Below are 26,118 nucleotides of genomic sequence, written 5' to 3'. Positions count from 1 at the left end.
GAGTTTAATAAAAGACCACATAGATGAGTTCTTGCTGGAAAAAAATATTTTAAACAACAGACAGTATAGATTCATGATAGACAGAAGTTGTCAGAAAAATCAGCTTTCTTTTTATGAGGAGGTAAGTAAAACCTTGGACGGGGGGTCTTTATAGATGAAGCGTTTGACACAGTTCTCCACACATGGCTAATGTGTAAGGTAAAGTCTACAGACTTGGAAAGAGCAGTTTGTAAATGGATAGAAAACTGGCTAAAAGACAGAATTCAGAGAGTCGTGGTTAATGATTCTTACTCTAAATGGTCTAAGGTTGTCGGTGGTGTACCCCAAGGCTCAGTGTTGAGACCCTTACTTTTTTATATATTTATAAATAATATTGGGTCTGGGATTAAAAGTACCATTTCAGTGTTTGCAGATGACACCAAGCTATGCAGTGGAATAACGTCCTTACAGGATGGCTCCAATCTAAAAGCTGACCTGTTTAATTGAGCAAATGAGGTGGCAAATGCGGTTTAATGTTGATAAATGTAAAGTTATGCACTATGCCTAGAATATGCATGCATCATACATACTAGGGAGAGTACAACTGGGGTAATCAATGGTGGAGAAGGATCTGGGGGTTTTGGTAGATCATAAGCTTAATAATAGCATGCAATGCCAAGCTGTGGTTTCCGAAGCGAGCAAAGTCCTTTCTTGTTATAAGAGAGGTATGGACTCCAGAGAGAAAGATATCATTTTGCCCCTGTTCAAATCATTATTAAGATCTTATCTGGAATATGCAGTTAAGTTTTGGGCACTAGTTCTCAAAAAGGATATCGGGGAACTGGAGAAAGTGCAGAAAAGGGCAACCAAACAGATAAGAGGCATGGAGGAGCTCAGCTATGAGGAAAGATTAGAGGAACTGAATGTATTCTCTCTTGAGAAAAGGAGAGTAAGGAGGGATATGATCAGTGTGTGCAAATCCATATAGTAAACTTGGTGTTGAGTTATTCACTTTTTAATGATAAATGGTTTTCATAAAATTTTATGTGAAAAGTGTGGCATGCATTTGTATTCAGCCCCCTTTACTCTGATACCCCTAACTAAAATCGAGTGGAACCAATTGCTTCAGAAGTCACCTAATTAGTAAATAGAGTCCACCTGTGTGTAATTTAATCTCAGGATTAATACAGCTGTTCTATTAAGCCCTCAGATGTTTGTTAGAGAACCTTAGTGAACAAACAGCATCATGAAGGCTAAAGAACACACCAGACAGGTCAGGAATAAAGTTATGTAGAAGTTTAAAGCAGGGTCAGGATATAAAAAAAAATCCCAAGCTTTGAACATCTCTGGGAGCACGGTTCAATCCATCAGTCAAAAATGGGAAGAGTATGGCACAACTGCAAGCCTACCAAGACATGGCCGTCCATCTTAACTGACAGGCCGGGCAAGGAGAGCATTAATCATAGAAGCAACCAAGAGGCCCATGGTTACTCTGGAGGAGCTGCAGAGATCCACTGCTCAGGTGGGAGAATCTGTCCACAAGACAACTATTAGTCATGCACTCCACAAATCTGACCTTTATGGAAAAGTGGAAAGAGGAAAGATATTGTTAAAAGAAAGCCATAAGAAGTCCAGTTTTCAGTTTGAGAAAAGCCATGTGGGAGACACAGTAAACATGTAGAAGAATGTGCTCTGGTCAGATGAGACCTACATTTTTTTTTTGGCTCAAAAGAAAAGCACTATGTGTGGTGGAAAACTAACACTGCACATCACCCTGAACACTTCATCCCCACCGTAAAACATGGTGGTGGCAGTTGCGGGGATGCTTTTATTCAGCAGTGACAGGGAAGCTGGTCAGAGTTGATGGGAAGATTGATGAAGCCAAAAACAGGCAATCTTAGAAGCAGTTATTTTATGATGTATACATGGGTGCATTTGTTTATGCATTCATAGTGTTGGAGTAGCCTTTTGCATGGAGGAATAAATGATTTTACATGCATGTCTCTTGCATGTGGGTGCATTCATGTGTGTGCACCTGCATGCACATATACAGTGATGAAAATAAGTATTTGAACACCCTGCTATTTTGCAAGTTCTCCCACTTGGAAATCATGGAGGGGTCTGAAATTGTTATCGTAGGTGCATGTCCACTGTGAGAGACATAATCAAAAAAAAAATCCAGAAATCACAATGTATGATTTTTTTAACTATTTATTTGTATGATACAGCTGCAAATAAGTATTTGAACACCTGAGAAAATCAATGTTAATATTTGGTACAGTAACCTTTGTTTGCAATTACAGAGGTCAAACGTTTCTTGTAGTTTTTCACCAGCTTTGCACACACTGGAGGAGGGATTTTGGCCCACTCCTCCACACAGATCTTCTCTAGATCAGTCAGGTTTCTGGGCTGTCTCTGAGAAACACGGAGTTTGAGCTCCCTCCAAAGATTCTCTATTGGGTTTAGGTCTGGAGACTGACTAGGCCACGCCAGAACCTTGATATGCTTCTTACAGAGCCACTCCTTGGTTATCCTGGCTGTGTGCTTCGGGTCATTGTCATGTTGGAAGACCCAGCCTCGACCCATCTTCAAAGCTCTAACTGAGGGAAGGAGGTTGTTGCCCAAAATCTCGCAATACATGGCCCCGGTCATCCTCTCCTTAATACAGTGCAGTCGCCCTGTCCCATGTGCAGAAAAACACCCCCAAAGCATGATGCTACCACCCCCATGCTTCACAGTAGGGATGGTGTTCTTGGGATGGTACTCATCATTCTTCTTCCTCCAAACACGGTTAGTGGAATTATGACCAAAAAGTTCTATTTTGGTCTCATCTGACCACATGACTTTCTCCCATGACTCCTCTGGATCATCCAAATGGTCATTGGCAAACTTAAGACGGGCCTTGACATGTGCTGGTTTAAGCAGGGGAACCTTCCGTGCCATGCATGATTTCAAACCATGACGTCTTAGTGTATTACCAACAGTAACCTTGGAAACGGTGGTCCCAGCTCTTTTCAGGTCATTGACCAGCTCCTCCCGTGTAGTCCTGGGCTGATTTCTCACCTTTCTTAGGATCATTGAGACCCCACGAGGTGAGATTTTGCATGGAGCCCCAGTCCGAGGGAGATTGACAGTCATGTTTAGCTTCTTCCATTTTCTAATGATTGCTCCAACAGTGGACCTTTTTTCACCAAGCTGCTTGGCAATTTCCCCGTAGCCCTTTCCAGCCTTGTGGAGGTGTACAATTTTGTCTCTAGTGTCTTTGGACAGCTCTTTGGTCTTGGCCATGTTAGTAGTTGGATTCTTACTGATTGTATGGGGTGGACAGGTGTCTTTATGCAGCTAATGACCTCAAACAGGTGCATCTAATTTAGGATAATAAATGGAGTGGAGGTGGACATTTTAAAGGCAGACTAACAGGTCTTTGAGGGTCAGAATTCTAGCTGATAGACAGGTGTTCAAATACTTATTTGCAGCTGTATCATACAAATAAATAGTTAAAAAATCATAAATTGTGATTTCTGGAATTTTTTTTTTTTGATTATGTCTCTCACAGTGGACATGCACCTACGATGACAATTTCAGACCCCTCCATGATTTCCAAGTGGGAGAACTTGCAAAATAGCAGGGTGTTCAAATAATTATTTTCCTCACTGTATGCCCATATTGGACAAATGTTTTCATATTCACTATGGTTTTTATTCTTCTTTCTCTTTACACTGTATGTGTTTATATTCATTTTTCTTTTTACAAATTATTTACTGGTGTTGTTCATGTATTTTATATACAATGTTTTCTATGCGATTGTTGGTCCATGTCTTTGTGTGTATGGGAGATTTCTCGATATGCACTTGAACTTGAACCTTCAATTTGATTTTGTATTTTAATCTTTACTCAGATGCTCTTTGGGGCTGAAGAATCGGTAATTCCTGGATGTGCAGCCATTTCTTTGCCTGGTTCAAACCAGGGGAAGCCACCCAAAGGTACCATAGGAGAAGTTGGGAGGGCAAGGCTGCCATTTCTGTTCATCTGATCCCATCATTTTAAAGTGGTTAGCATAAGCGAGGAAGTATAAGTATAAGATAAGCCCCATGCCGCAGATGGAATTTATTTTCCAAGGGTAACCACAAAAGTCTGTTTACTCCTGCCACTCTGGTTGGCCACCCCTGGTCTAAGGGGTAGTGATACCAATTCAAAATGCATACTAGGGCCATTGCTAAGGAATATAGGTTAATGTCAGGGAGCCCAAGGCCTCCATCATCTTTTGCATCTACCCAGGATCGAGTGAGCCAGTCTAAGGTGGATGTCTTGCCAAACAAATGCAGCAAATAATTTATTTAAGCGTTGAAAGAATGCCTGTGGCAGAGAGATGGATATTGTGTAAAGGAGGTAGAGTATTCTCAGTAGTATATACATTTTTAGTACATTAAAGCCCAGCCATGCAAGAGCAATATTCACCATTTCTTGAGAGCCCCATCTATGGACTGCAGTAGCTTCCCAAAGTTACAATCGTAAATAAGATGCAGGTCTGGAGAAATATGGTCCGATTGAATTTAAATTGGCAAGATTTCCGATTTACTATAGCTTACCTGGAAATATGGCAAATGACCATACCTCTATACCTCAGAAACTAAAATTGGTAAAGTAGTTTGGGAATGCAAGACATAAAAGAGTATGTCATTAGCATACACCGACAATTTATGTTCTTCTAAGCCCACCTCTCACGTCTGAGTTTTGTCTAATCTTCCTCAAGAACACTCCCAAAATGAATGTCATTAACAGGGGAGAGAGTGGGCAACCCTGCCTAGTTCCGTTACGTTACAGATTCTGAGAGGAAGAGACAGGGCTCCATTCACCTTCACTCTGGTCACTGGATTATGATAAAGGGCTAATATCCAACCTAGCATTTTCTACCTCATGCCTAGCTCCAACAGGGTTTCTACCCTTTCAAAAGCCTCATCTGCATCTGCTAATAATATTAGTAATGGGGGTTGGGAAGAGCTGTGACATAGCCAATGAAAAATGTTAAGGGCTCTAATAGTGTTATCATGGGCTTCTCTTTCCAAGATAAAACCAGTTTGATTAAGGTGGATCATTGACAGCAGTGGCATATCATCCATGGATGCAGGGTCTTCACTGCACTTGGGCCCCAGTGTGGGGGGGGGGCACTGTGCTCCAACAGACACTGCACCCATTGATGATACTTGACAAGTTCTACAGCTGCGGCACAGTCAGTTAAGTGTTCTGTGTCCCGTTCTGTGCTGGCCCCGCCCCATGCTGATCATGCCCTTTCTCTTCCTTTGTTGTGTCCTCCCAGCGATGTGCTTCCCCACACCGGGCTCCTCTGTGGGTGGCTGCGGGTGACTGCTCAGCCTGGTGAGTGCTGTTTCCTGCACTGAGCTAGGCTTCCCTTCCCCCCACCTCTGATAAGTGTCTCAGCTGCTGCAGAATTTCTTGGCTGGGAAAGAATGGGTCTGCTGGGTGTTGGAGTGCAGAGCAGTGATTGGCAACTGTGAGATTCCCAAATACCCCCTTCCCCTCTTTCCTGCATTTCTCCACTCCCCCTCTCCACCCTAAACAATAACCCACCTCTCTACCCTAAACAATATTCCCCTCCCCACTTGTGCACCCTAAACAATAACCCCCCTCTAAACAATAACTCCCTCCTCACCTCTCCACCCTAAACAATAATCCCCTCTCCACTATAAACAATAAGCCCCCTCCCCACCTCTCCACTCTAAACAATAACCCCGCCTCTCCACCCTAAACAATAATCCCCTCCCACCTCTCCACTCGCACTAACCCCCCTCTTCACCCTAAAAAATAACCCTCTTCCCACCATAAAACAATAACCCCCCTCTCTTCTCGTCACCCTAAACAATAACCCCTCTCCCCCCTCCACCCTAAACAATACATCCCTGACTGCAACGGCGGATCCAGGGGGGGGCAACAGGGCAATTGCCCCCCCCCCCGAGACAATCATGTCACATTGGCTTTAAAAAAAATTATAATTTTTTTTTAAAACTGCTTTGCAGTGCCTGCAGCTGCCGCTGCAGAGTCTCTCACTCTCTCTCTCTGTCATCACCAGGGCCGATCTGGCGCAGCCCGGTAGGCTGCCTGTCCTGAGGCTGCTTTGAGCTGTAGCTGACTGCAGCGCTCCTGCGTGTATGACACCGGACATCTCTCGCTGTGTGTGAGAGCTGGGTCTGTGTTCGGCTGTGCTGCCTGTGCTAGACCTGCTCATGTGATAGTAGATGGAGATGGAACACTGATTGAATCAGTGTTTTGTCTATCACACAAGCCCGTCTGGGGGGGACCTTGCTAGAGCACACTGCCCTGCCAAACACAGACCTACAGCTCCTGTTTGTTCCATGACACACGTCGGGAGAGGAGATACCTGCTGTGTGTGATCGAGGCAATGCCATGGTGAGTGCCATGCACAGTGAGGCTTCATTCATATACAAAAGTGGGGCTGCATTAATATACAAAGTGGGGCTGCATTCATATACAAAGTGGGGCTGCATTCATATACAAAGTGGGGCTGCATTCATATACAAAGTGGGGCTGCATTAATATACAAAAGTGGGACTGCATTCATAGACAAAAGTGGGACTGCATTCATAGACAAAAGTGGGACTGCATTCATAGACAAAGTGGGCTGCATTAATATACAAAAGTGGGGCTGCATTAATATACAAAAGTGGGGCTTCATTAATGTACAACAGTGGGGCTGCATTCATAGACAAAGTGGGGCTGCATTAATATACAAAAGTGGGGCTGCATTAATATACAAAAGTGGGGCTGCATTAATATACAAAAGTGGGGCTGCATTCATATACAAAGTGGGGCTGCATTCATATACAAAGTAGGGCTGCATTAATATACAAATTGGGGCTGCATTCATATACAAAGTGGGGCTGCATTAATATACAAAAGTGGGACTGCATTAATAGACAAAAGTGGGACTGCATTCATAGACAAAAGTGGGACTGCATTCATACGGTATACAAAAGTGGGGCTGCATTTATATACAAAAGTGGGGCTACATTTATATACAAAAGGGGGACTGCATTTATATACAAAAGTGGGGCTGCATTTATATACAAAAGTGGGGCTGCATTTACATACAAAAGTGGGGCTTCATTAATATACAACAGTGGGGCTGCATTAATATACAAAAGTGGGGCTGCATTTATATACAAAAGGGGGATTGCATTTATATACAAAAGTGGGGCTGCATTTATATACAAAAGTGGGGCTGCATTTATATACAAAAGTGGGGCTGCATTTATATACAAAAGTGGGACTGCGTTTATATACAAAAGTGGGGCTGCATTTATATACAAAAGTGGGGCTGCATTCATATACAAAAGTGGGACTGCATTCATATTCAAAAGTGGGGCTGCATTCATATACAAAAGTGGGACTGCATTTATATACAAAAGTGGGGCTGCATTTATATACAAGAGTGGGGCTGCAGTTATATACAAAAGTGGGACTGCATTTACATACAAAAGTGGGGCTGCATTTATATACAAAAGTGGAACTGAATTTATATACAAAAGTGGGACTGAATTTTCATACAAAAGTGGGACTGCATTTATATACAAAAGTGGGGCTGCATTCATAGACAAAAGTGGGACTGAATTTATATACAAAAGTGGGACTGCATTTATATACAAAAGTGGGGCTGCATTTATATACAAAAGTGGGACTGCATTAATATACAAAAGTGGGGTTGCGTTCATATGTACAGTGAGGCTGCAATGATGGGCACTGATGAGGCTGCATTGATCTTTTGTACCATGTCTTCAGACTCTGACCATCTCTTGTACCATGTCTCCAGTCTCTGACCATCCCTTGTATCATGACCATCCCTTGTACCACGTATGCAGTCTCTGACGATCCCTTGTACCATGTCTGCAGTCTCTGACCATCCCTTGTACCATGTCTGCAGTCTCTGACCATCTCTTGTACCATGTCTGCATGATGGATGATATTCCACTGCTGTCAATGATCCACCTTAATCAAACTGGTTTTATCTTGGAAAGAGAAGCCCATGATAACACTATTAGAGCCCTTAACATTTTTCATTGGCTATGTCACAGCCCTTCCCAACCCCCATTGCTAATATTATTAGCAGATGCAGATGAGGCTTTTGAAAGGGTAGAAACCCTGTTGGAGCTAGGCATGAGGTAGAAAATGCTAGGTTGGATATTAGCCCTTTATCATTTTTTTTTTAAAACTGCTTTGCAGTGCCTGCAGCTGCCGCTGCAGAGTCTCTCACTCTCTCTCTGTCATCACCAGGGCCGATCTGGCGCAGCCCGGTAGGCTGCCTGTCCTGAGGCTGCTTTGAGCTGTAGCTGACTGCAGCGCTCCTGCGTGTATGACACCGGACATCTCTCGCTGTGTGTGAGAGCTGGGTCTGTGTTCGGCTGTGCTGCCTGTGCTAGACCTGCTCATGTGATAGTAGATGGAGATGGAACACTGATTGAATCAGTGTTTTGTCTATCACACAAGCCCGTCTAGGGGGGACCTTGCTAGAGCACACTGCCCTGCCAAACACAGACCTACAGCTCCTGTTTGTTCCATGACACACGTCGGGAGAGGAGATACCTGCTGTGTGTGATCGAGGCAATGCCATGGTGAGTGCCATGCACAGTGAGGCTTCATTCATATACAAAAGTGGGGCTGCATTAATATACAAAGTGGGGCTGCATTCATATACAAAGTGGGGCTGCATTCATATACAAAGTGGGGCTGCATTAATATACAAAAGTGGGACTGCATTCATAGACAAAAGTGGGACTGCATTCATAGACAAAAGTGGGACTGCATTCATAGACAAAGTGGGCTGCATTAATATACAAAAGTGGGGCTGCATTAATATACAAAAGTGGGGCTTCATTAATATACAACAGTGGGGCTGCATTAATATACAAAAGTGGGGCTGCATTCATAGACAAAGTGGGGCTGCATTAATATACAAAAGTGGGGCTGCATTAATATACAAAAGTGGGGCTGCATTAATATACAAAAGTGGGGCTTCATTAATATACAACAGTGGGGCTGCATTAATATACAAAAGTGGGGCTGCATTCATATACAAAGTGGGGCTGCATTCATATACAAAGTAGGGCTGCATTAATATACAAATTGGGGCTGCATTTATATACAAAGTGGGGCTGCATTAATATACAAAAGTGGGACTGCATTAATAGACAAAAGTGGGACTGCATTCATAGACAAAAGTGGGACTGCATTCATACGGTATACAAAAGTGGGGCTGCATTTATATACAAAAGGGGGACTGCATTTATATACAAAAGTGGGGCTGCATTTATATACAAAAGTGGGGCTGCGTTTATATACAAAAGTGGGGCTGCATTTATATACAAAAGTGGGGCTGCATTTATATACACAGTGGGGCTGCATTTATATACACAGTGGGGCTGCATTTATATACAAAAGTGGGGCTGCATTTATATAAAAAAGTGGGACTGCATTCATATACAAAAGTGTGGCTGCATTCATATACAAAAGTGGGACTGCATTCATATTCAAAAGTGGGGCTGCATTCATATTCAAAAGTGGGACTGCATTTATATACAAAAGTGGGGCTGCATTTATATACAAAAGTGGGGCTGCAGTTATATACAAAAGTGGGACTGCATTAATATACAAAAGTGGGGCTGCGTTCATATGTACAGTGAGGCTGCAATGATGGGCACTGATGAGGCTGCATTGATCTTTTGTACCATGTCTTCAGACTCTGACCATCTCTTGTACCATGTCTCCAGTCTCTGACCATCCCTTGTATCATGACCATCCCTTGTACCACGTATGCAGTCTCTAAATCACTTGTACCATGTCTGCAGTCTCTGACCATCCCTTGTACCATGTCTGCAGTCTCTGACCATCTCTTGTACAATGTCTGCAGTCTCTGACCATCTCTTGTACCATGTCTGCAGTCTCTGACCATTTCTTGTACCATGTCTGCAGTCTCTGACCATCTATTGTACCATGTCTACAGTCTCTGACCATCTCTTGTACCATGTCTGCAGTCTCTGACCATCCCTTGTACCACATCTGCAGTCTTTGACCATCTCCTGTATCATGTCTGCATTCTCTGACCATCTCTTGTACCACGTCTGCAGTCCCTGACAATCGTCTACAAACTATGGGATAGATTTATGGCATTCATATTTAAATATTTTTTACTAGTAATGGCGGCGATCATTGATTTTTTAGCGGTACTGCAACATTGCAGCGGACACACCAGACACCTAATTGATTTCTGTAAGCAACACCTTATTTTCTGGCAGTGCCCCTCCCGAGACTAGACTCTGAATCCGCCCTTGCCTGACTGACAGCAAGATTTCCTGTAGCCTTGTAGCCAGTAACTTGGAGAAGATTTTAGTGTAGGAATTGAATAGGAATGTGGGGTGATAACTATGACAGACCAGAGGTTGGGGCCAGATTCACAAAAGAGATACGACGGCGTATCTACTGATACGCCATCATATCTCTGTTTCAAACTATGCGGCTGATTCATAGAATCAGTTACGCATAGCTAGTCCTAAGATCCGACAGGTGTAATGGACTTACACTGTCGGATCTTAGGATGCAGTACCGCGGCCGCCGCTGGGGGCATTTCTCGTCGTAATCCAGCGTCGGGTATGCAAATTAGCACTTACGGAGATCCACAAAGCTTTTTCCTTTCGTGAAGTCGCCGCAAGTGTTAGTTTGCCGTCGCAAAGATAGGGCTACTTTTACAAAGTGTAAAGTTAGTACACCATGTAAAAGTATACCTGTCTTTCCCGCGTCGCTGTCAATTTTTTTTTTACATTTTTATTTTTCCCGCCGCATCTCTTTTTTACCCGTCGCGATTCACAAAACCTCGGCGCAACGTAACTTCGCGCAAAGCACGTCGGGAAAAATAGCATCGGGAGCATGCGCAGTACGTCCGGCGCGGGAGCGCGCCTAATTTAAATGGGACTCGCCCCATTTGAATTGGCCCACCCTGCGCCGGACTGATTTAGGATACACCGCCGCAAATTTCCAGGTAAGTGCTTTGTGGATCGGGCACTAACTTGTGTAATTTGCGGCGGTGTAACTTAAATCAGAAAAGTTACGTTGCGCCCGCTGGTTGTGAATCTGGCCCTTAGTTCCCTGCTTTAGGTAATACAACCATGCTTTAGGTAATACAACAGGCTGTGTCTTCCTGCAACATACACATAATACACATGGTGGCCGATAATAGTCCCATACAAGCACATAACAACCCCCACCCCACCTCAAACTATCTAGCAATGGTCTGTGAAATACTCTTACACGAGTCTAGCAGTCCTAAAGGTGAAGGATATTGCTCACAAACATTAATGTCCCATGTGAAAGACCCCCTTCACTTCTTCAGCACAAACCACACACACACAGAATCCAGAACAATCGTTTCAAAAGGAAATTCTGAGTGTGGTTGTATGGTGAGTTGGGCAGACCCAACTGGAGTTCTCGGACACCTAGGTGCAGATTCACAGACAATTAGACAGGCGCAGCATATCAGACATATGCTACGCCGCCGTATCTTACCTGGCGTAAATTTGAATCCAGGAAGAATTCGCGCCGTAAGTTACGGCGGCGTAGTGTTTTTCTGGCGGCGTATTTGAAATTGGGCGGGTTGGGGGCGGGTTTCATTTAAATAAAGAGCGTCCCCGCGCCGAATGAAATGCGCATGCGTCGTTCCTAAATTTCCCGCCGTGCATTGCGCTAAATGACGTCGCAAAAAAAAATTCTAATTTCGACGCGGGAACGACGGCCATACTTTAACATGGCAAGTCTATGTATACGCCACAAAATAGCAGCTTTAACTATACGCCGGAAAAAGCCGACTACAGACGACGTAAGAGAATGCGACGACCGCGCGTACGTTCGTGGATCGTCGGAAAAAGCTAATTTGCATACCCGACGCGGAAAACGACGCAAACTCCACCCAGCGGGCGCCAAAGTATTGCATCTGCGATCCGAAGGCATACGAAGCCGTACGCCTGTCGGATCTTACCCAGATGCCGTTGTATCTTGGTTTGAGGATTCAAACGCCTGCGTACTTGCTCTGTGAATCTGCCCCCCTGTGCCCCGAATGGACACAGGGTGACTTACACATAGCAGGGGCGATGGGAGCTGAACCAGGAGATTTCGGTGCTTTTCAAGGTAAGCCTGGTTCCATAGGCCCCTCACCCTAAGGCCTAGTACACACGAGAGGATTTATCCGCGGAAACGGTCCGGAGGTCCGTTTCCGCGGATAAATCCTCTGGCGGATTTTGATCTCATGGTTGTACTAACCATGTGATCAAAACCCCCTACGGAATTCCGTCCGCGGTGACGTGTCACGCTGTCGCCGCGATGATGACGCGGCGACGTGTGCGACGCTGTGATATAAGGACTTCCACGCATGCGTCGAATCATTACGACGCATGCGGGGGATGGATTCGGACGGATTGATCCGGTGAGTCTGTACAGCCAGCGGATCAATCCGTTGGACTGGATTCCAGCGGATCGATTTCTTAGCATGTCAAGAAATTTTGATCCGCAGGAAATCCATCCCCGGGGAAAAAAATTTGCGGGAAAAAAATCCTCTGGATCGTACACACCAGGGGATCTATCCGCTGAAACCGGTCCGCGGATCAATTCCAGCGGATCGATCCTCTCGTGTGTACGGGGCCTTAGTGTCTCCCGTCATACACACCATCAAGGAACATAAAGAAGATGCATTCTGCACACCTGTGGGACATCATTTCTCACGACCGTACCACATTATGCAAGACCCCAATATCTTAGTTCTTAAAGGGAAATTCAAAACTATTCAGGAAAGGAAAACTTTTCAGCAAAGAATAATAGTGGTATTTGACACAAAAGATAACGGTCTAAATTTAGATATGGGTTTTCTTACTCATTATCCATCAGTTTTACGACCCACCCCCCCCACCAGTCTATAGGTTTCCCACTGTTTTATCTCACTAACTATGCTATTTTTTTTTCTTTGTTTTTTGTTTTTTTACCTTTCCCTCAGAAATTGTCTCTCTTTTAACATTTTCTGAACATCATGGACTGTACTGAATTATTGCTTTTATTAGAAAGCAATATATAATTATTCAAGTGATCTCTCATTGACAGTGCAAAAACATTCCAAATTACAGTACATAAGTGATTTCCACATTGTGCTTATCTGGAGTTGGGTTCAACTTGACTATAGAGTGAAGTTGTCAGAGAGTGGAGGAGTATTAGGTATTACATGAATGTAGTATACTTTCTGTAATGGTAAGGATATTTAGTTTTGTTGTACCTGGAATAAACTTAAAGTTCAGTTTGGCTTTAAGTAATTAAAATATCAGTGAAAAAACAAAACTCAATCAACCTTCAGATTCCAACAAATACATTGGAAGCTCTGGATGACATTTCTGCTTATTAAAGAGAAATGTAACTTTCAGTATAACTCAGCGTACTACATTTCATGTGCAACACAAAAAAAGGGTTTAATATCTTACAATTTATTTTCTTTATAAATGAGCCACAGTATGAGTAGAAAAGCCTTTGTCCTGCCAGCCAACACTGTATCCCGGCCTAGGCCAACAAGGCTCAGGCCTAGGGCAGCACTTTGCAGGGGGGCAACACGGAAAGAGTCCTTGCCGGCTTGACCTAGTGTAGCGCCAGTCTTATGAGTTGGACTGGGCTGAGAGGCAAAATAGTCTAGCGCCCTCATAAAGCGACCACACTGCTTCTAGTATGCGGCCGGCATTTCGCAACTGTGTGTGTGTGTGGGGGGGGGGGGGCTGCTTCTAATTTTGACTGTCCTATCATCCCGGACCACAAACCTTCCTCACTGTGCTATATGTTTTCTGCTGCATCATTGGCGTGGTAACATCTTCTTAGCCTCTCCATAAAATTAGCTGAAATTTGTGCTTAAAGTAGAACTTTAGGCAACACTTTTTTAGATAGAGTAACGGAGGGTTATAACCCGTCAGTTTATTTTTTACCGTCCCTGTCCTATTGCAGAGATTTCCCTTCACTTCCTGCCCCATAGCCAAACAGGAAGTGAGAGGAAATCTATGCAAATTAATAGAATTCTCCCCCCCCCCCCCCAGGCCCTCAGAAATAGTGTCCCCACTCGAAAATTTCAGGGTGGGTCTTAAACAGAAAGAGGTGTGGCTTGACAGAAAGGGGTGGGCCATATTTAAATTAGGGGCACACAAGGTTAGTCAGGCCTAGGGCAGCACAAAACCTAAATACACTACTGCTGCCAGCATACTGTGGATTTGGACCCTTGCTCTTTGTGTGTAAGCAGTCATATCTTTGCAGAAGTCTGACAGATCCCCTGCTGAGTCAGAGCCAAAGCTCTCCAAACAACGAAGAGCAAAAACTTTGCTGATTGCAAAGTTGTCAGTCTGTATCAGTAGGGATCCTTTCAGATTTCTGCAATAAGACTACTGTTTCCCAACATAGAGCAGGTATCCCACTCTCAAGCTGCTGGCCTGGGATGGTGTTTTCTACAGTCTGTGTCTGCTTTAGAAAGAAAAACTATAAGACGATAAACACCATTTGTTTGACTGTACCTTAAATGCATTTAGCTGATAAAAATGAATGGTTCAGAATCCGCTTACTACTTTTGAGGAATGGTGTGTTAACTTATCAGAGCCGGGTCATATGTTGTCTTGAATGTATAGGTTGGTTCTGAGCGCCCAAACACTAAACATAATAGGACACAAAAATAGTAATTCGAAATTATATACTTTTCGTATTTTTTTTTTATTGTTGGTTGTTTGCACACGTAATAGGGCACTGAAAAGCCTTCTTAATTATACTTTGAATAATGTTTTACACAAATTGAGTTTTAGTTATGGGTAGGTAAGTGGGTGGGCTTTTTCTTTTTTTCTCTTTCTCTCTTCTGAAGAGGACATGATCAAGGTGTGTTTTCTCGGGTTGGGAGGGTTAGTGTGGTGTATGTTAATGAAAGGATTTATATAGATATTTTGTGCAATGTGTATTTCTATGTAGTATGTTGGAATTTGTCTTAATAAAGGAAAACTGATTATAAAAAAAATGATGGTTCACGTGAGCTTGAGGCCGGGTTCACACTCGTACGACACGGCAGTCATACGACATGACAGTCGTACGACTGTGGATCCGACTTTGCCCTGCGACTTAAAGTCTGAAGGCTAGGGGTACAATGTACCTGCTACTCATTCACATAGGTGGGTGGCCGGGATCTGGGAGCCCCCTTGTTAAAGGAGGCTTCCAGGCTCCGATATGCCGCCGCCCGCAGACTCTGACAACCAATGGCCAGGGTTTTCGGAAAGAGGCCCTTGTCCTCATGAACATGGGGACAAGGTGCTTTGGGGTTGGGGGGGGGGGGTTGCAAGGCCACAGATAGAGCTTTATTTTTGTGGTACATTTTGCTAAATAAATAAAAAAACATAAAAAAAAAGTTATTCTTAGTTTTTGAAAATAAGTAATTTTTCTTCTTCACTGATGTGCGATGATGAGGCTGCACTGATGTGCACTGATGAGGCTGTACTGAAGGGAACTAATAAGTTGCACTACTGAGGATGCACTCACGATGCTGCACTGATGAGCACTGATGGGGCTGCACTGATAATCAGGGCACTGATTATCAGTGCAAATAATGTACTCACTGTGCCCCTCACTGATCAGTTATCCCTTCCCAACACGTTGTCTCTGTGTGAGGAAAGGAGAGTCGATAACCGGCAAGTCTGTTTACATTGTGACAGCTGTGATTGGACACAGGTAAAGGGCCGCTGTTATTGGCCCCTTACCCCATCTGTGATGCGCTGTGTACAAGACACACAGCGGTCACAGAGCGCCCCCGATGCATGCCCACATGGACATCCTCCCAGAACTGGAGAGCTACACTGTGCCATTTATTGGCTATGCATGGGCAGGAAGTGGTTAAAGTTGAACTCCAGGCAAACAGCTGAATATGCAGACATAAAACATAAAACCATAATAGCTGCTTTACAGGACTAAATATTAAGATCTCTCTCTATCCAGGGAGGGAACCTGGTTTTTCTCTACTGCAGTTACACTTTAATCTACAGGTCTCCTCCCCACCCTGTAACTGGACAGTAAATGGAGAAGCCGCACACTGATGAGCCTCTCTGTCACTTTGCTGTCTTCCCTATCAGCATGCATCTAGCACTGCAGCACAACTGAGTGGCTCCTTAAGCTGCTCCCCCATCCTTGTCTATGAGCTCTACTTTACAGGGTATGTAAGAGGCTGATAGCTAGTCCAGTTCAGGTACAGTGCTTACAATGTTTGCTTTTAACATACATTTAATAGGATATTAATAGTTAAACAGCTGCATCAGCCATTAGTTCAGCTTTTTATGAAAGCCCTATATGCATGCTAACTGCATAATATGTTGGGGCAGACTACTTTCAACAGTGATAAGTCACTGATCTTGAAGTGGTTACAGTAAAGGGCTAAGTTAATAATGTACTGTGAAAGAAAAGTATTTATTATTTTGTGTATTATTTTTATCTTTTTGCTTTATTATTTGATTTTGAATCATCAATGCACTTATCAATTCTCTTATGTAAGTTAATAGTTGGTGGTAAAAAGTATAAATGATCAGATTTGTCCTAAAGTAATGGAGAAAAAAAGAGGAAATTATTTTACAAAACTGCTCTGTGGTAAGCTCAGCACCAATTGGAATTTCTGGCATAGAGTCAAGTAATAAAATACATATGGTACACATTTTAAGTTCACTTAAAAAGATAAGGAAACTTTATATTGGTCAGACACAAAACTTTGTGTAGGTTCATGGCATGCTATTCAGATATGAACACTATAAACTGTAAATGAGAGACAAGAGGGACTTTCACCACAGTCAGACATTTTCATATGGAGAACTCTACTAGAGTCATACCTGTTAACCACTTACCCCCCGGACCATATTGCTGCCCAAAGACCAGAGTACTTTTTGCGATTCGGGACTCTGTCGCTTTAACAGACAATTGCGCGGTCGTGCGACGTGGCTCCCAAACAAAATTGGCGTCCTTTTTTTCCCACAAATAGAGCTTTCTTTTGGTGGTATTTGATCACCTCTGCGGTTTTTAGTTTTTGCGCTATAAACAAAAATAGAGCGACAATTTTGAAAAAAATGAATATTTTTTACATTTTGCTATAATAAATATCCCCAAAAAATATATAAAAAAACATTTTTTTTCCTCAGTTTAGGCCGATACGTTTTCTTCTACATATTTTTCGTAAAAAAAAATCGCAATAAGCGTTTATTGATTGGTTTGCGCAAAAGTTATAGCGTTTACAAAATAGGGGGTAGTTTTATGTCATTTTTATTATATTTTTTTTACTAGTAATGGCGGCGATCAGCGATTTTTTTTTTCGGTACTGCGACATTATGGCGGACACTTCGGACACTTTTGACACATTTTTGGGACCATTGGCATTTTTATAGCGATCAGTGCTATAAAAATGCATTGGATTACTATAAAAATGCCACTGGCAGTGAAGGGGTTAACACTAGGGGGCGGGGAAGGGGTTAAGTATGCCTGGGTGTGTTCTTACTGTGGGGGGGGGGTGGCCTCACTAGGGGAAACACTGATCCTCGGTTCATACATTGTATGAACCGAAGATCAGCATTTCCCCTGCTGACAGGACCGGGAGCTGTGTGTTTACACACACAGCTCCCGGTCCCCGCTCTGTACCGAGCGATCGCGTGTGCCCGGCGGCGATCGCGCCCGCCAGGCACACGCACGGGAGTCGGGGGCGAGCGGGGGGCGATTACGTGCTCTCGCCCAGCAGAGCCACCTTGTGGACGTATTTCGATGGTGCGCGGTCGGCAAGTGGTTACTGAGTTACCCTAAGTGCACATTGCACTCAGTGTGGGACGCTTTAAGAACATTTAGCCAGATTCACGTATCGCGGCGTATCTTTATGCCGGCGTAGCGCATCCCATTTGCACTACGCCGACGTAACATAGTGAGGCAGGTACTGTATTCACAAAGCACTTGCTCCCTAAGTTACGTTGGCGTAGCGCAAATGGCCCGGCGTAACCCCGCCTAATTCAAAGTAGGCATGTAGTGGGCAGGCTTCATTTAAATTAACCTTGACCCCATGTAAATGAGGGCCGTTGGTAAGGCGCATGTGCGCGCATGCTCAGAATCACGTCGCAAATACTCATTGCTTTCGACGTGAACGTAACCTACGCCCAGCCCCAGCTTACGCAAACGACGTAAAATACGACGGCTGTTCCGCCGTCCATACCTTGCATGGGCTACACCATCTTTTTGGTGGTTTATCTTTACGGCAGAAAAACGACTTACGTAAACAGCGTATCGGGCGCAAGTACGTTCGTGAATCGGCATATCTAGGTCATTTGCATATTCGAGGCGTAAATCCACGTACACGCCCCTAGCGGCCAGCGTAAATATGCACATAAGATACGACGGCGTAGGTGACTTACGCCGGTCGTATCTTAGCCAAATTTAAGCGTATCTGGTTTCCAGAATACGCTTAAATATACGACGGCGTGCATTCGGACTTACGACGGCGTATCTACTGATATGCCGTCGTAAGTCTTTTTGAATCCGGCTAATTGTGTTCTCTGCCAAAAATGTGTTAAACATTTGGTGTACTCCATCAGCTACATGCTAAACAAATGTGGCACATATGCCATCTTCGTATTTCAGTTAGTGAGATGGGAAACTTATGATCACTAGCTGCTCTGGATCCTGCCAGGACATAATAAGCATGTATGGCAATCTTTCAGTGGCACACTGCTCTGCCAGAGACAGCTGAGCCCAAGGGATACTTGGGTCACCAGCCACATATGTATAAATAAGTCTTTTTTTATTCACTTGCCTGAATTCTACACTGCTTAATTGGGATATGTTCACAGCAGAAGGTGAAAATATATAGCCAACAATATGACTCCTCTGGGATTATGTTTAGAAAAAACTCAACTGAGTTTATGCAATAACTTTTCATCAAACTGTTCATTCAGGTTGATAGATTTAAGCATTTCTCAGGGAGCCGGGAAGAAACATAGGTCAAACAAGATATCCTCAACGCAACAGGAATGTTAAAAAATAGTCTCTGTGATAAATGTATCCTCAACTGATTTGACAAAGTCAGGAAACGTGTTTTTTGACTGTGTGATTATTCTTCTAATCATTTTAATTGTTCCAAACCAAACCTTTGTAGATGTTATTAGAAGTGTAATGCCGCATACACACGACCGGTTTTCCTGTCGGAAAAAGTCAGATGTGAGCATTTGGACGGGAATTCCGACCGTGTGTATGCTCCATCTGTCTTTTTCTGTCGTAATTTCCACCAGCAAAAGTTTGAGAGCAGGTTCTCTATTTTCCCGACGGAAAAAATTACTAGCGGAAAAAAAGTTTGTTTACAGATTACAGATGTAATACGTGAAAAAACACGTATTCTCAGAATCAAGCAGAAGAGCCGAACTGCCTATTGAACTTCATTGATCTCGGCTCATTGTACGTGTTGTACGTTACCGCGTTCTTGACGGGCGGACTTTGGTGTGACTGTGTGTATGTAAGACAAGCTTGAGCGGAATTCCGTCGGAAAAACCATTCAAGGTTTTTCCGATGGGAAAACCGATCGTGTGTACGTGGCATAAGAATTATTTCTTAGAAAAACAGTTTTCTGAACATAATAGGCACTGTGGTTGCAGACAGACTATTTAATCTCCAACAGAGTGCTCTACAGAGCAGGATGATACAGATGGAATTTTTGCTACCACTTGCCAACCGCCTAACAGGGAAAATATGGCATGATTTTGATGTTTAATAACGGGGTAATGGCTGCAGCTAGAAGTCATAACTCCAGCATAAATTTTTCCCTCAGGCTCCAGTCTTTCTAATAAAAGTGATCCATGTGGCAGATTTGCTGCTGGATAACTTTTAGAAGCAGCGAGAGAGGTCCACCCTCCCTCCTGCCGCTTTCCAGTGGTTCCTGGGCTTGCCTGGATGATCAGTAGCCCTGGGACCCGATCTGGCACTGGCGACAGCTGGTCACAGAGATGAGCGAAGGAAAGATGGCCTCTGCTCAACTCTATGGACTAGGAAGACTGGAACGACACCATGATGGCCCAATGTAAACAAGGCCTTTTTTTTTAAAGCATTAGATCAATGTTTTTTATGCAATGTTTTCCATTGTAGAGAAGAGATGTGGGGTCTTATAGACCCCATAATTCTCCATAAAGAAAACCTGTCATGCTGTATTTTTATGACAAGGGAAGTTTACATAAAATTGATCAATTTTTTTTTATAAAGGAACAGTATAAAAAAATAAATACATAAGATAAAATAAACAATAATAATGTACACACAACCGTTTTTTGGGTTCTAAAAAAATTACGTTTTTTTTTTATGTCATTAAAAGCAATCGTGTGTGGGCTTCAGAGCATATTTCCCGATCTAAAAAATGGCCAAATTTTTTTTTGAACATGCTCTATTTTTTTCACAACGTTTTTAAGGTTCTTTTTCAAAAATGGTCGTGTGTAGGCTTTAACGACGTGAAAAAAACGTGCATGCTTAGAAGAAAGTTGAGACAGGAGCGCTCGTTCTGGTAAAACTAGCGTTCGTAATGGAGTAAGCACATTCATCACGCTGTAACAGACTGAAAAGCGCGAATCGTCTTTTACTAACACGAAATCAGCTAAAGCAGCCCAAAGGGTGGCGCCATCTGCACGGAACTTCCCCTTTATAGTGCCGTCGTATTGTACGTCACCGCGCTTTGCTAGAGCATTTTTTTTTCACGATCGTGTGTAGGCAAGGCCGTTTTAATGATCGGGTTGACAAAAACATTATTTTTTCTAGACCCTTAAAAACGTAATTTTTTAAAACCCGGAAAATTGTCGTGTGTATGCGGCATTAGGTCACTCACACCCACATATGTTAACGGTGTTTGCATATGAGGTATCGCTGTGAACGTCAGAGCGAGAGCAATAATTCTAGCACTGGACCTCTACGGTGACTCTAAACTAGTAACCTGTAGAAATGTTTAAACGTTGCCTATGGAGATTTTTAAGTACCATAGTTTGGTGCCATTCCACAAGCGAGCACAATTTTAAAGCATGACATGTTAGGTATCTATTTCTTGGCGTAACATCATCTTTCACATTTTACAAAAAAAGGGTTCCATTGATGCTGATTGAGCAATTAGGTCTAGTTGACAGATTTCAAGAAGATTTTAGAAAAAAAAGGGTTATTGTCTTAGGAATGATTATTACCATTCTCTAGGCAGATAGAGATAGAGGCCGGGATTCAGAGAGATTGGCCCATTTTTAGATAGGCGTAGCGCATCTCATATGTGCTACTCCGTCGTAACATTGTGAGGCAAGTCCAGTAGGCAAGTCCAGTGCACAAAATTGGATTTGTTTAAGTAAAAAAAAAATTCTTTAGAATTTTTCTTTAGGCTTGGTTTACACTAGTGCGATGCGATTTTGATTACCTTTCAGGTCTGATTATATAGTACGAATTGTTTGATTTTAATCCTGTGTCTTTTTGCATGGAATTTTATGGCTAGTAGTCAAAGGCTGTTGCTGCTATTGCTGCTCTTTGAGGGGCCAAGTTTTTGCCTGCAAAGAGAGTGTAGGGTTAAAACAAACTAAATTGCTTTCCAAATTGCATCAGAATCGCATGTACATATGTTTTCTGTGCATTTCTGTTGAAGTCTCTGGGACCAAATCACACTGAAAGCACACCAAAGTAGCACATGAACCTTTTCCAAAATCACTCCATGCTGAGTTGCATTGATGTGAAAGGGCATTATTGAAAACAATGTGATTTCCATATTTATGTTATTCTGTGGGCAGGGGGCTTATTGGAATTGGCTGTGTGGAAGTGCCTATCAGAGCCAGTGATAGGCTTTCCGAGTACAGCCCTCTGGCTTCCGGAAACTTATCTAAGGGACGAACGTTCCTTAGATAAGACTGACAGGCGTCTTAGCCAATCAGGTTCACCGGTTCTTACCGGTAACCTGATTGGCTGAAGCATCATCGAGGGCGGGAGAAGACATCGAGGGATGTGGAAGAAGGATGGCTGACCCCCAGAAAGGTAAGTGCCGGGCAAGGGGGAGGGGCATTTTACAGGGCACTTCGGCGACAATGGGCACAGTGGCGACAATGGGCACAGTGGCGACAATGGGCATAGTGTCATCATTGGGCACAGTGGCGACAATGGGCACAGTGGCGACAATGGGCACAGTGGTGACAAAGGGCATAGTGGCGACAATTGGCACAGTGGCTGTGTTTGATGGCATGGCACAGTGGTGACAATTGATGGCACAGTGTCTGCGTTTGATGGCATGGCACAGTGGTGACAATTGATGGCACAGTGGCTGTGTTTGATGGCATGGCACAGTGGCTGCGTTTTATGGCATGGCACAGTGGTGACAATTGATGGCACAGTGGCTGTGTTGGATAGCATGGCACAGTGGCTGCGTTTGATGGCATGGCACAGTGGTGACAATTGATGGCACAGTGGCTGTGTTTGATGGCATGGCACAGTGACTGTATTTGATGGCATGGCACAGTGGTGACAATTGATGGCACAGTGGCTGCGTTTGATGGCATGGCAAAGTGGTGACAATTGATGACACAGTGGCTGCGTTTGATGGCATAGCACAGTGGTGACAATTGATGGCACAGTGGCTGCGTTTGATGGCATGGCACAGTGGCTGCGTTTGATGGCATGGCACAGTGGTGACAATTGATGGCACAGTGGCTGCATTTGAAGGGCACAGTGGCTGCATTTGATGGGAAAAGTGAGGCTGCAATTGCTTTTTTTTTGTTTTGTTTTTCGTTTGCGCCCCCCCAAAAAAATTTGAGCACCAGCCGCCACTGCATGAGTGTAAGTCTGGAAGTCAGAGCGCATGTCGGACCAGTGTGAACTGGCCCTAATGCTTCATGAAAATGTTGGAACAACCTTGTAAAGGCAGGTACTTATTGTAAATCCCCTGTGAGAAATAATCTTTTGAGGGATGCTGGTTGTAATCCTAAATGATCTAAGGACGCAACTGCACTAACACTGAGTTTTTTACAGTGTTAACATTTAATCTTACTGCAGGATTAAAATCTCTTGAATATCCAGATTGTATGTTGAAAAGAATGAAGGGTATTAAACTGTTGCCTTTGGAGATTTTATTCTCTGTTGGGAAAAAATTTAATCAGGCTTCATATGGATGTTTGGCTTTCTCTGGATCAACTATGGGTTTTGGGTTTTCAAGTTTGAAATTATGCCTTTTTTTGTTTTTTCAATGCATGTCTTTCTCCAACGAAGCTATGTAATTTTTCAAGACAAAATTTGTATTACTACTTTTTGTTTACAATGTATTTTTCTGTTCATTCCCAGGATGGATTTATTGACTTTTTGGAATTTATTGCTGCAATCAACTTGGTTTTACGAGGAAAAATTGATCAGAAATTAAAGTGGTATTTTAAACTATATGATGCAGATGGAAATGGATCGATTGACCGAAAAGAATTGCTAAGTATTATAACGGTAAGGAAACAAATCCACAGAACAAGCAACCTACTCTCTGGGGACTAAATACATTTTATTGGAGTTGTTATACATCATTTTTGAGTCATTGCTCATCTTTACTCCTGTAAAAGTTTCTACCCAATGGTTTATGTGACCCTAGTGCCATATAAATTTTTGTGGCATGATTCAAGCATTTTGTAGCATTCAGTCGGGAATAATGAGGCTAAAGAAAGTTCAGGTTATATCAAATAATACAGGCTTTGTAGAGTTTCCAGTGAATTATTGATAAGTATCTTACCATGTCTGGCATAAATATATGATCTTCAGATATTCACGTAGCCAGAAGTTATGCTCCATTAGTATATTATAATTGGTTGGTTTTATAGCTTTATGTAAAATGGTTTTAACAGTCGTGACATATGTTAGATACACAGAGTCCTATAGGAAAAAAATGCACAGCAGACAGATGAAATTTGGCATTAACCATGGCTAAAATTGCAATGTTACTTATGTTTTAGATGTGCGCTTCAAAATAATGACTTGAAAAGCCAGCAAACATAAATTGTTGGTTTATTTAAAGAATGCTTTATATTATTTACGTGCACATAACAAGGCACAAGGGACTTATCAGAAACAATTAGACATGTGCACACTGAAATATTTTGTTGCGGAATTTCGTTTTCATCTGAAAAATAAATTTATTTAGTTACTCCCGAAATTCATTTTTATTTATTTTGCTTTGTTAAAAAATGCATTAGTCTGAAAATCCAAATTAAGGTTGAATCTGTAAATTGAAGACTTATTGGGGCTGATTTACCAAGCCTTTACTCCATGACTCATGGAGCAAAAGCAGGAGTAGCAGCCGTTTTGACATTTACTAAAGAAATACGCTGCTAGTGCAGTGTATTTCAATAGTTACTAAAGTGCTCAGTGCGCCCAGGAGAGGGCGCATTGTGCACTACTATAGACCTGGCGCACGGCACATTGAAATGTAAATATCGGGGATTCGGGCGGGAGATTATTAGGGGGGGAGGTGGGGTGATGCAGGGGAAGTGAAGAGACATGTGTTTGAATGTGTTTGGCGGGCCGAATTGAAAGTGAAAGTGTTTTTTGGAAACCGATCCCCGTACGCTTACATAGTGCGCCTGAACCTCGGGAGGTTCATTTGCATACTGGGCATGCGTACAGGGACATTTCGGAGCATCCCGTGCGCCTTGTCAGTACGCCGAGAAAATCTTGGTAAATACCAATCGGCGTACCCGTAATTGCGCTGCGTGACGCAGCACACGGGAATCTCTGAACGGTTTTCAGCCTGCGCTGACCATAAGGGGAACTCCGCGCCAAATTTCAAACTTGAAACCGGCGCGGGTCCCCCTCCAGGGGTACATTAGGCTCTTAGTCTTGGTCTGGAACGTGAGGGGTTAAACCTGCGCTGAAAATCGGCGCGGGGTTCCCCCCAGATCCAAACCAAGCCCTCATCCCAAGCACGCAGTCTGGCCCGGACAGGAATGGGGGTGGGGACGAGCGAGCGCCCCCCCTCCTGAGCCGTACCAGACCGCATGCCCTCAACATGGGGGAGTGTGTGCTGTGGGGGAGGGGGGCACTGCCCCCCCACCCCACAGCACTCTTGTCCCCATGTCGATAGGGACAAGAGCCTCTTCCCGACAACCCTTGCCATTGGTTGTCGGGGTATGCGGGCGGGGGCTAATCGGAATCTGCGAGCCCCCTTTAATAAGGGGGCCCCCAGATGCCGGCCCCCCACCCTATGTGAATGAGTATGGGGTACATCGTACCTCTACCCATTCACCTGGGGGAAAAGTGTAAAGTAAAAAAACACACCACACAGAATAAAATAATTTATTAGTCAGCTCCGGGGCCCCCCTTTCTTCTTTAGCTCTTTCAGAAGGGGGGGTTCTTCTCTCCCGATTTTCCGCCGGGACCCTTGGCTTCGGCGATTTCTGCCGGTGGAGGGCGCCATCCCACCCCGGTCTTATCCGGTGCCTTCCGCCGGGGCCCCCCAACCCATTTGACCTCTTTTTGATTAGGGGGGGGCATCCGGACTTCGGCGACTTCTGCTGGGGGGTGGCGCCTATCCCCCGGTCTTTCCGGTGCCTTCCGCCAGGGCTCCGGTCTTGTTCGTCTTCTGCCGGGGGTGCGCCAACTCCCCGGTCTTTTCTCTGCTGTCTTGGCGTTCCCTCTTCTGCCTGTCTCCTCCGGGGGACAGGGCTTTCTTTCCGCTTCTTTCTTCTCTGTTCCCTCTTCTGCCTGTCTCCCCCGCGGAGCCAGGGCTTTCTTTCCGCTTTCTTTCCTGTTCCCTCTTCTGCCTGTCTCCTCCGGGAGCTCAGGGCTTGTCTCCGCTGTGTTCTCCTTTCTCTTCCATTCGATGTTGACACGACGAGGTCCCGCGCTGACATGCCGTCTGAGCAGTGGGCATTGACTTATATAGGGAAATGCCACCATGTGACCTCAACCCATGTGACATCACATTCCCATCATGCCCAGGGAATGTGATGTCACATGGGTTGAGGTCACATGGTGGCATTGCCCTATATAAGTCAATGCCCACTGCTCAGACGGCATTCCAGCGCGAGACCT

At 43.9% G+C, this 26,118-nt stretch overlaps 1 protein-coding gene across 1 annotated transcript in view; it reads left to right on the top strand.

Moving 5' to 3' along the window:
• The window catches only part of GUCA1C (guanylate cyclase activator 1C), a 175,444-nt gene that overhangs the window by 58,877 nt on the left and 90,449 nt on the right, over positions 1-26,118 (top strand). Inside the window, exon 2 of the mRNA XM_040337857.1 lies at positions 23,392-23,541. Within this exon, the coding sequence (XP_040193791.1) occupies positions 23,392-23,541 (150 nt within the window). The remainder of the gene's footprint in view (positions 1-23,391; positions 23,542-26,118) is intronic.

Source organism: Rana temporaria, chromosome 2, assembly GCF_905171775.1.
Source record: "Rana temporaria chromosome 2, aRanTem1.1, whole genome shotgun sequence".
NCBI classification, from domain to species: Eukaryota; Metazoa; Chordata; class Amphibia; order Anura; family Ranidae; genus Rana; species Rana temporaria.
The sequence above is the reverse complement of the archived record's forward strand: the minus strand, read 5'-3'. Positions and strand labels throughout refer to the sequence as shown.